We start from the raw sequence: 11549 nt of genomic DNA, 5'->3' as shown, positions 1-11549 counted from the left end.
ATGGAGCAAGGGACCTAGATTAATTTACAACATTCCTTCTTACTGCGCCTCAGATGAAGGAGCACTGACCAGACCGGAATGGGTTGGACGGCGGCCTTGTATATTTAAGGACCATTATGCAAACGTTTTTGCTCCCATGCAGGGCGGGCCACGGCTCTCTGCGCTTCGCGCTGTGGCCCTGATAACATTAGCGCCAATGGCCTCGTCTCCCACCTCGCTCCCTGCCCTCCCATCTGTCTGTTTAAACCGCAGGGCTAATTATAGCCCGGGACAATAGGCCCGTTGATTAACTTTGAGGGATTAAAAGCAGATATTAGAACCTTAAAAGTGAGGCTAAAATTGATTAACACATTTTGACTGTTTTATGTTGGCTGAATTACTTTTTCACGCATATTGAACAGGACTCGGTGCGTTTAACCTACATCAAGACCCATCTCTGTCTGATTATTAAATCTCAACTTTGTGTTTATATGTCTTAAAACTGCTAAATAGTTGGACTCCACACCATTTGTGATACCCGTAAATAACTGCTGGGTGATACTCTTTTTTTATTTACTCCCCCCATAGGCTTGAGCAGAGCGCGCCGGTTGCCGCGCCAACAAGACTCTGGAGGCGTGGTCTCGTGCACTCCCATTGGTAGAAGCCGAGGCGCGTACTCGAGCACAATCGCCGCGATTTGCTGCGGCCGAACGACGCTGCACATGTCCGAGTAGTTCATTGGCTGGAGGGAGTCTGACGTCGGAGAGCGCCAGAAAAGAAGCTTGAGCGGGTGATGCTGAGATTCCACCGGGACAGAACTTGGTATCAACTGTTTGCATCGGATATTGGCGATACAGACTTAGACGCACTACTCGCTTATTTCGAAGAGGGAAATTAGTTGCTATGTTAATGTAAAGAACGTACGTGGTGTCAGTTCCGGAGACAGAACAAGACTGGGACGCTTCTTTCAATCGACCAGAGAAAGGTAAGGACCCGTGCTTTCCCTCCAGTGGAGTCTAGGTTGCTGAGTTATGGTATGCTGATGAGCAGAGCTCGTAATGTTAGCTCGGCAGCTAATTACAGCTATGTTAACCTCACTGATTCGAAATACCACAGTAATACACCGTTCATAGAAGGCAAGTCCTAATCCTGGTTTCTTAGCGGGAGCCAAACATGTGTTGTACTGTAATCGTACTTAACGACACTTTACTTAACTTGCTAACTCCGACGCAAATGAGCTGCCGAGCGCACAGATAATGTCGTGTTAGCCGCAAACCAGCGGTGACGGTAATAGCAAAGTTATAGCTATTAGCTTGCGAGTGGCTAGTTAGCAGAAGTTCTTTGCGCCAAATTCAGCTGAACTTCACGTCAGAGCCTCAACTAGCTCAAAACGTCCTGAACCTCCCCATGATGAGTTGCTGATAAGATACCAGCTAGTTTATAATGAGTGTACATATTTAAAGGGGGGTTTGTAATTTTACAGGTCAGTTTTGCCAGATGGAAGTCGAGTGCCTTGCACTGAAAGACCTCTCAAGCCCCAGGACAAGTTTCATGTTGGAGCCGCATGAGGACGGGGTCCAAAGTGAACAAAAGGTATCACAGACTACTGCTTTATCTTAGGTGTTGTCTGAGCATTGAAATTCATTTAATGCGACCAACATGCAGCTGCAGACTTAGGCTGATGTGGAGAAAAATTCAGAATAATGTGATGGCATCTTACAAATGATATCATGTGGCTGTGACGCTACATCAATAACAAAACATCCACTAATGTCTTCGCCACAGGAAAACATTTGCGCAGACAGGCGAAGGTCCACGCCAATGAAATCCGATCCAGCCCCCCCTGCTTTGCTGATAAACAGGAGAGGTGCCACCCCCGACCTGGCCCACATAACCCCCGTCAAGCACACACCCCTGGCTGAGCCCCTGACCCCCACGGCCAATCTGAAGTTGCTGATCAGCGCAGCGAGTCCCGACATCAGGGACAGAGAGATGAAGAAGGTGCTGTTCAGACCCATAGAGAACGAGAGTGACCAGCTACTAAGTCCAGATACAATAGAGGAGGAGTCGGAAGACTCCTGTCAGGTACGGCGAGTCTCTCACTCACATTAGCAGCTAAACTTTCACAATATTGATCCTTTTCCAGCAGACATGCACAATTGACATTCATAATTGAATTTGTAACACTTTTATGTATGTGCCCCTCTAGTTTGAAGCTGCAGGTGAAGAAGACAACACAGAGAAGAAGCCGAGCAGAAAGCAGAAGAGTCTAGGTCTACTGTGCCAAAAGTTTTTGGCCCTGTACCCTGATTATCCAGAGCCGCACACTGCAATCTGGATCTCTCTGGATGAGGTTTCAACCAGTCTGGGTAAGAAAAAGTGATGTGGGAACGGAGGAGACCAGCTGGTCCTAGGGCGTGGATAATGTTCATCCATGGTGCATAACCGTGCCTGTCTCTTCTCATCGTCATATCAACAGGGGTGGAGAGGCGGCGCATCTACGACATTGTCAATGTGCTGGAGTCGCTTACGATTGTGGGCCGTATAGCCAAAAATAGCTACACATGGTACGGTCGCCAGCAGCTGGAGGCCACGCTGGAGGGCCTGCAACAGAAGGGCCGACAGCGGGGCTACCACCTTCAGATGGAGTTGGCTACAGAAAAAACAGAGGCTGCACTGGGACATGAGGATGACCTAGGAGAAGGAGATATAGGCAATGGTAAAAAACCGACAAGTCGTAGAAAGTCCGTTTTGTGTTAGTTATTGTCACAATGTTCACATGATCATTGCATATACTCCTGTTGTCTGCAGCTGGAGTCAACAGGAAAGACAAATCTCTGCGCATCATGAGTCAGAAGTTTGTCATGCTCTTCCTCGTCTCCAAAACCCAGACGGTTACTCTGGACGCAGCTGCGAAGGTCCTCATTGAGGAGAGTCAGGACTCATCAAGCCACAGCAAGTACAAAAGTAAGAAATCCAGCACGGCATATTGATTTTAAGGAGTTCATCATTAAGTGCTTTGTAGTAGAAATACTACTTTTTGCTGTTTAATCCAAACCAAATGTGTTCTGTGCATCCCCAGCTAAGGTGCGGCGACTTTACGACATCGCCAATGTCCTGACCAGCCTGGGCCTCATAAGGAAGGTGCACGTCCGTGAGGAGAGAGGCAGGAAGCCGGCCTTCAAGTGGCTCGGCCCAGTCGAATTCCACAACTCTAGAAGTACTGGTAATTCAAAAAAATCAAAAGTCACTCATTTAACACTGACCTAAATTTAACCAACCCACCTGTCTCCACTGCCTTTTAGGTAATACCGTGACCGCAGCGGTCGTCTCTTGCCCCAAGGCCTTGCACCAGATGGCGGACGCTGGCAAATCTAAGATGGCTCGCCACGCCTCCTTTAGCATCACGCCGACGTCTGCAGCCGTCCAGCGGCAGGTTTGCTCCGCCCCTAGCAGCCCACAGAGGGAACAGACTGGTAAGAAACGCAAACATTTCACATGGAACCTTGTTTCCTATCTGTACACGGGACTCAAACATAATTTCTCCATTCTTTTCCTCGTTCGCCAGGTCTGTTGAATCAGCCTGTTGACTACTCCAGAAGAACGCCAAGCAACAGCGCCGTGTGTCGACTGCAGTTTGGGAGTGTCGCTGAGTAAGTGGACGTGTTCTTTCAGCATCCAGCACAGATTCACTGCCAAACTGTTTACTACAGGCACTGGACATACAGACTCCAGTAACGAAGACACGTTCAACTCTATAAATTGTATAAACGTTAGGAGCTGAGAGCGTTTTGCAGTAGTAATGTCACAGTATTTGCATTGGCTCATGCTGTGCTTAACTTAGCTTTAGCTTAATGCTTAGCTTTAGGCTACGTGTCAGCTACAGCTACTGTTGTGCACATGAATGTTCATCATCCACTGTGAATAGACGTACTGGCTTCCTCAGATGTAGCAATCACCAGCTCATGTCACACCCGTTTTTTCTAGCTCGTGGCTAAACCACAGCTGCCCTGAGGCTGTAGCTGCTAAGTGTTTTTTCAGGGGAAGAGGTGAAGACACGAGACGTGTTTCAAGTGGATGTTTTACATATGCACGTTCTTTTCAAAATTTATTTAAAACTCGCTGGGGGCGGTGGTAGCCCTCAATAAATCTCCACATCAGCGCCTTCCCCATTCAGTCAGGATACATTCAAAAGTTCAAAATCAAAAAAGTGCTCCCTGGACATACTACTTAGCCACACACACAGGAGAATAAAAGCTGAAAATAAAGCTTTAAATTTCTTTCAGCTCCAAACAAATTTCTTACCTTTTTCTGTTTCTATTTAGTAACCAAGCCAGCACAGCACTGCCCACTCACCCCAGCAGCAGGAGCAGCCCATTTTCTTCATCCTCAACCCAGTCCACCCATCTGGCACCTTCCCTTCCCTCGTCCCACTGCTTGGCCTACCTGCCAAGCCTGTCCCAGCCCTCGCTGGTCATGATGTACAGGCCCGACCAGACTTCAGAGGGGCAGAGCTCCCCCAAGCACGAATCTGAGGAGTGGAGGAAGAGGAGGAGAGAAGGAAGCGAAGACAATGATATTTCAGTGAAAAGAAAGGGAACTTGTGGGATAAAGGAAAGTGTTGAGGTGAATGGATCCTGGCTTTGAACATTAGTGTTGACTGCATGTTTTTAGTTGGGTGTTGAGTGGTAATCAGTGCTAAGCTATTAATTATATATTCTGTTATGAAAAAGGAAGTTATGTATAGTCATGGCTACTTATGGCATGGCTTTTTTATATTTGATTCTTAACTCTTGCATTTTTGCTGACAGGCGACAGCAGAACCTCAGATGGAAGGAGAGTCCTGTTCACAGCTGGACAGCACCAGAGCTTCTCCAACTCGCCCTTCTGGATCGGTTGATGGGGTTGTTGCCAGTGACTCCACGCAGCCCTCACATGCCTACCTCTATGTTCCTAACAACGGAGGTCCATGATGCACCACCATTAAATTTCAACTTTCTAAGAGCTTTCACAAGTTCTCATAGCTTTTCCCCCGTTATCTATTTCAGGTCTGAGCAGCCTCAACTTTCTCCTTCCAGCTGGCCAGCCGACACTTTCTCCCAGCAACGTCCCCACCCTGGCTGTGCCCTGCATGCTGGTGCCCTCCGCCGCGCTCTCCCACTACCCCTTGGTGGCCGGTGGTTTGCCACAGCAGGGCTCCGACGCCCAGGCCAAGCTCAGCTTCAGTCTATCTACAATGATGTCACCCGCCCACTTCACAATGGGGATGACACCCTACACACTGACAGGAGCGTCTGAGATGAGCTGGCCATCGGTCCCTTCACCGTCCACCCCAAAGCAGAGTAGGCCGTACAGGTCGACGACAGGCGCGCTGCATTCGCCACCTTTCAACACCAAAACACCAGAGCCACCGGTACCTTAAACCTCCCTCTGAATACTTTTAAGAATAGCATTTCGGGGACTTTCCTATACTCCTTACACAGCGATCATTCATTCTGGAAAACATTATCTTTGGCATAATTTGCTTTCATAATGATTTATGGCCTTTTTAGTACCAGGCATTTCTAAATGCCACTCGCTTGACATGAGAGCTAGTGCAGCATCTGTTCTGCGTAAGGTTTTTTCCTCATTTATTCATCAAGATGTGTTCAAGTTGATTAATCTACACATGGGAATTATCAATGCTGCTCTTTTCAAATGGAGTTGTTTTGAGCTGGTAAATTAATGTTTTGTTACCGGCAAATTAATGTTATGTTGTATCAATACTATCTCTGAGTTAAGGTTTAGACATACACACTGAATAAAATTGCAAAAATGCAACTTCAGCACAATAATCTTAAGCAATTACTCACAGATTATACTACCAAGTCTACTACCAAATTTCATGGCTGAACATTGTGCAGCATAAATGTCTCATAACTCTCTTTCTCTGTTTCTGTTTCAGACTCCACATACCCCCAACGAAACCATGGCGTCTGCTACTAAGGCTTTCTTCCAGACCCCGGGTGCTGTGGGAGGCATAGTCAGCACCGCACCCGCTACTCGGAGAAGGGGCTCAGCTCAGAGGAGGCTAAACATCGGCCACCCGCCAAACAGTTGGACAATATAGAAGCAGAGGCTGACGTGCTGTTCTGACACTCAGGTGCTGGTGTGGTTTTAAACCATTGGTGCTTCTTTTTTTTTTAGTTTGTTGTTACATTAAAAAGTGTGCCTCACGGTTCAAATATGTGGATTCACAGTAAGTGAGTAAAGCAGTATTACCAGTGAAACAGTGTCCTCCAGTGGCGGGAGCCAGCACACCTGTACTTTGTTTTGCCGCCTTAATTTACCCTCCCAGCTACAATCACGCTACCTAGTCCGCCATTGATTGTGTATTATTTTCCCAATTGCTATTTATATTTTAGCTAATATATGTCAGTTAAAAGGACACCAGGAGAACAACTTTATTTTAGCACTAAGCATTTAAAGAATGTATGTCTAATCTTAATGAATGAAATAAGTGAGTCCCTTAGGAATGTGTGTCAGCTGCGGATGGCTGGTTCACATATTTTTCAGACATTACTGTGAGGAGTGTATCACTAAAGCCTTAAATGTTTACAACCTGCCAAGCAGCTCAAGAAACAAATCTTTGACTTCTTGGATGTTTTAATCCACTCGCCAGGAAGACGAGTTCACCATACGACTTTATGGTTAAATATCAAACACTTTAGCTCTGTTACACGCAGCTAAAGGACTGGGTGAAATGGGACAATGCTCTCAGGTACTTGAAGACTTATCGAAGTACTGTAAAGATTTTTAGCCTTAATTTATGGATTCTTTTTAGCAGCACAGGTTGTTTCCTACAGCCCGGCACATTTGGCCGAATCACCGTTACAACAGAAAATCTGTTTACTGGTGCAGCTAATGGGTTCAACACTTTGCTTATTAGAAGACCCTGTTGAGAGAAGAAAGCTGTTTCACAAAGAATCCACTGGCCTGTGGATGTGTAGTCACTGATGTTTGTACATTATCCCTAGTGTCATTTATTGTTTTCACTTGGTTTAATTGTGCTTTATTGGTAAGTAATGATGATGGTTGTATGTGTCTACATGAATTAAAGCTGTTTTCTTCACTTTAGCTCTGCTCTCTTGGTTAGTTATGCGGCCAAATGTCTGTACAGTTTTCACTTTAATAAAGAAACTTACAATTAATACTGTTTTGTTATCTGTGCACTTTATTGTGAAGAGGCTGTGGCCATATTTTAGTATGTATCTTCTTTGTAGTTTTGGATTGTGAAAATTGTTTCATCAGCATGACAACACATCTAATCTGTTTTACAAATCCAAAACAATCCCCCTTCTATGTTGACAGGCTTGGAGATGGCTCAAATCATTAAATATACAGACACCATTAATAATTTGGTTCAACTCAATGTGGCCCAGCAGATAAAGGTAAGATAGGTAAACAAGGTGGAAGTGATCATGTGAGGCCACAATATGTGTTACATATATTATTTTTATTATTATTATATTATGTAATCTGCTGGCTGTCACAATAGTTAGTGTTTACCAAAAGTGGTAAACACACAAATTATGCATGTAAGCTTCTTCAATAAAGTTTTAGCTTTGTAAAATATGTGATATCAGGTGATTTCAGATTGAGGCGATTGCCTTGCTTCTAAATAGACGCAGAGAACCTGTTAGTGAGTTTAAGTTGATGCAGCCAGCTGCCAAGAAATGTGCTTTCAACTCTAAACCTCAGCAGATTGAAACATTAGCTTCATATTACTGCTGGGCACCAGTTAAAATCCTTAACTGCGTTAACTGCATGATGCTTTCTGCAATTAATGTGATGAGAAGCTTTCAAAAGTAGTATATTGCACATTTTTATTTTAGAACTACTGAGAGCCACAGTTGACGCACATTGTAAGGTCGTAAATTTTATAGTCCTCTCCTTTTTACACAACTCGTGTATTCTTCCTGTGATGGCGCGTCACGAGGGAGGCTCACAAGTGCCATCATTCGTTGCGGTTCTAATAACATTCCTCAGACCGACATCTTTCACAAGACTAATCGGCCTGCAGTTTGTAGCTAACCACTTACAGTAGCTATGGCGTTTGTTAGCTTGCCTTGCTTTTATTTATACTTCACCCACACACTACATCCAATGTAGTCTGCTGAAGTGTCCCTTCATTGTTTGTTTAGGTGGGTGCTACTTTGACTCAAAGTACTATGGTGATTCAGCTGATCAGGATCATCTTTGCCATGAATAAATTGTATGGAGTCAAATTAGGGTCAGATTAGATTTGTGCGTGCATAAACCAGATTTGTACCTGTAGATGTAGGTTAGGTCACAGATCAGTTTACGCACACACAAATCGCATCTGACCCTAATTTGACTCCATAAACTTGTTTCCACAAACTCCGCCATTCAAAAGATATTTAAATTGATAATGCCCACATTTTATTCTTTATTATTATTATTTTATTCCTTTATTCTATTCAGTTCCAGTTCAGTGAGCGCGGCAGCTGTTATAGGCTCTGATTGATTGTTTGTTCAGGCCAGTACTGATCAACAGCCCGCTCTATCTGTGATCCTTTGTTTGTCTGTATGAGTATTGAGAGCCAGTGAGCAACAGACTTTTCAAATATTGATAATAAAAATAAACTGTGTTAAAGCTCATTGTTGGCATTAACAAAGTCTTGCGTTAATGCACTATTGACATGTTAACGTGCCCAGCCCTACTTCATATAGATGCAGCACTTCAGTGGGAACAGAAAAAGCTTAATAATTAACTTTTATCCACCATTGTGTCGAGATTATCAATCCTTCATTATTACTATTGTTTCTTTTTGTTCATCTATTGGCAAATACACACCTCTTACTGCCATTTGTACTGCCAAGCACTAGATTAAAAAATACAATTATCATAGAGTTTCTCTGCTTGCAAAGGAAACATCACCATGTAATGTATTCTCTGTCCAGCAGGTATAGAACTCCACTCTCAAGTGTTCACAATTAAATTAATCAATAGGACATTAATGACTAAATAAATACATATGTAAATAAATGAGAGACAATTATGTAAACTTATCATGATATTAGAAAATAATAATCACAAACATTTTTCAAATTAAACTCATTATTATGAAATACATTTTATTATGCTGTGAAATCTGCTTGTTATTGTGAAATTATTATTTAATAATGATTATTTTCATAATAATACCAATTATTACATCTGCCTTTTAATACAGAGAGTTTTTTTTTATTTCATAATGCCATTTTCCCCAGAATGACTTTGTCTGTCAATGAAGTCAAACAGGGAGGAGGCAGTTACTTGATTGGCTACTTCTTAACTCAAACATAAGCAACAACACTTTAGGTATTGATTTAAGTCTGGTTGTGCAATAATCTCTGTTAAATACCAGATGATAGTATACAGCTCGAGATGTAGTTGTAGCTCTGACAACTGAAACAAATCAGTGGGCATGAATATAGTTACAGTACAGGTGAATGTGTAGTTTGTGGTTGATATGGCCACAGGAGGGAAGTTGCTCAGAGAAATTCTTAATCAAATAGATGGTGACATTACGCCTCAGCCTGAAAGAGTGTTGCAGAAGCATATTTTTGATGAAACTGTCTCTAGTCCAAGTTAACGCCACAAGAGTCCATCGTTAATTGAGGAGACCAGATGGTAATGCTACTGCTAATACAGGTGTTCATTAACAACTTACGACCACATTAATTGGTGACCAACTCCAGAATGCTGCACTGGTTGCTCCTGTTTGTAGCAAGAATAACACGCTATATGTCCTTGTTAATGTCTTGACAATGTTTGAAAAAAGCATTTCAGACATATCACCCAAATGACTCAAGACAACATCTAACTTTTAATATATCTAACTTCCACTGTTCCGTTGAATCTATCTACACAGCCCCGCACAGGAGTCCAGGAAAATGAATGGATGTGAAAAGATCAGCCAATGGGATTGCAGGTTCCACCCCCTAGCACTGGCTGACAATAATTGGTATTATAATGGGCAGGGTTTACAGCATAATGATTGGGATTTTACAAGCCGTTGTCAATTAGTAAACAGTCATAGTATTTAGTCTCCAGTATTCACCATGTCTAGTTGCTGAAACCGCAGTCTGTTCCATCCACAGTACCGCTGTTTGTCCCGGTCTTAGAACCGCAACCTGTCCCAGTCACAGAACCGCAGCCGGCCTCAGCGCCTCGAGCTCCAGCCCAGCTTCACTTCCCCGTCCCTGTATTGATGGCAACATCAGAACCAGCTCCGGACATGGTTACCACGTTGTTGCCACAGTGGGCCCCTGCTCCTGCTCCCACTCCCGCTCCAGTTGCTCATCTGGACCCTGGTCATAATTTTGTTGGCGCTCCGGACGACGTCGGTCCAGGCCTAATGCCGCTGCTACAGGTGAGGACTTCACCCCAATATCTACTGATCCCGTGACCAAAGGCACAGCATCCCCGCCAGCATCGTGAGACAGATTCATCTCCAATCCTCGCCTCCTGTTGTGTTCCTACTGGCACACTTCCTGAACATCGCCTCCGTAACGACCGACCCGACTCCCAGAGAGAGCCTCCTCCAGGAAGCAGTAGCTCTTATCCAGCGTTATCCTGGTTCCCGGTGGTCCGGCGAGGACCACATCTGCCTCAGTTTCTGGTGGTTCAGTAAGGACCACGTATGCCTCAGTTCCCGGCGGTCCGGCGAGGACCCCGTCTGCCTCAGTTCCTGGTGGTCCTAGCAACCATTCCGGTGACCTAGTTTTTGGTGCCTCCTGCCACAAGGGTGGCACTGCCTCCTCCGTTGCCGGCCACCTTGTCTCTTCACTCCTATAAGGGGCATTCGCCTGGAAGATGACATCACGCCTTGACGGCGTCCTTCCAGAACTACGTCTGCCCAAGGGCACCGAAGGTGCCATTCCAACCCTGCAGTTGCTGGACAGGGACTTTCTTCACTTCCGCCCTCCTTGAAAGGAATGCTCAGACTTTTTCTCATGACATGGACTTTCTATGCCTTGTTTCACTGTGAACTCATGGACTCTCATTGATTAGATTTGCCTTGTCTTGCATTATGTTTGTTGTGACCCTCCTCCAGTCATCCCTCCACCCTCCCTGCTAGAATTCTGTGCCTGTGTTTTTATTTCTGGCCCACCTGCAGTCCTCCCTCTGCCTGCACTGGTAGTGTTGCCTGTGTTGTTTTTGGGCGCTTGGGAATTCACCCTTGAGTGGGGGAGTTTTGTCATAACCTGGACTTTTATTTTGCCACTTCCTGTTTTATTTTCATGCATTTTTGGTCTTGTCCTGCATGTTTAGTTTAGCGTTACTTTCAGATCGTTGTGTGTGTTCTTCGTGTGTCCAGTACCTCTTTCTAGCATTCTAGTCTTGTTTTGGATATCGAAGTCTTTTGGATCATCCCTGTCTATGCCGTGACACAGTTCATATAATAGTCTTGTATTTATTTACATACATATTTTTTCATAATTTCCTGTTGACTAATTTAAATATGAACACTTTGGAGTTCCATACAGAAGGGGGCAGAATAACTTCATGCCTGGACAGACTG

At 44.4% G+C, this 11549-nt stretch overlaps 1 protein-coding gene across 2 annotated transcripts; it reads left to right on the top strand.

Moving 5' to 3' along the window:
* Nucleotides 1–648: 648 nt before the first annotated feature.
* On the top strand, nt 649–7186 carry e2f7 (E2F transcription factor 7). Of its 2 annotated transcripts, none has more exons than XM_029164145.3 (13): nt 649–964; nt 1463–1572; nt 1765–2064; nt 2189–2348; nt 2459–2698; nt 2791–2946; nt 3062–3205; nt 3285–3455; nt 3548–3632; nt 4305–4605; nt 4791–4944; nt 5028–5392; nt 5924–7186. In XM_029164145.3, exons 2-13 carry the CDS (start codon nt 1477–1479, stop codon nt 6086–6088), a joined length of 2337 nt encoding a protein of 778 aa, XP_029019978.1. In that variant the 5' UTR covers nt 649–964; nt 1463–1476; the 3' UTR covers nt 6089–7186. The 2 variants fall into 2 exon arrangements, with proteins under 2 accessions (XP_029019978.1, XP_029019979.1); XM_029164146.3 differs by having other exon boundaries at nt 651–964; nt 3062–3199.
* The last annotated feature ends 4363 nt before the right edge of the window (nt 7187–11549 follow it).

This window comes from Betta splendens, chromosome 9, assembly GCF_900634795.4.
Source record: "Betta splendens chromosome 9, fBetSpl5.4, whole genome shotgun sequence".
NCBI lineage: Eukaryota > Metazoa > Chordata > Actinopteri > Anabantiformes > Osphronemidae > Betta > Betta splendens.
Note: the sequence above shows the minus strand (reverse complement) of the source record. Positions and strands in the feature narration are given on the sequence as shown.

What these genes read in the sequence shown, in the direction of transcription:
- e2f7 (XM_029164145.3), top strand. Translation starts at nt 1,477, where the DNA reads ATGGAAGTCGAGTGCCTTGCACTGAAAGACCTCTCAAGCCCCAGGACA. An exon ending in TGAGGTTTCAACCAGTCTGG is followed by an intron (nt 2,349 to 2,458) that starts GTAAGAAAAAGT and finishes TCATATCAACAG; the next exon opens with GGGTGGAGAGGCGGCGCATC. An exon ending in CCCACAGAGGGAACAGACTG is followed by an intron (nt 3,456 to 3,547) that starts GTAAGAAACGCA and finishes CTCGTTCGCCAG; the next exon opens with GTCTGTTGAATCAGCCTGTT.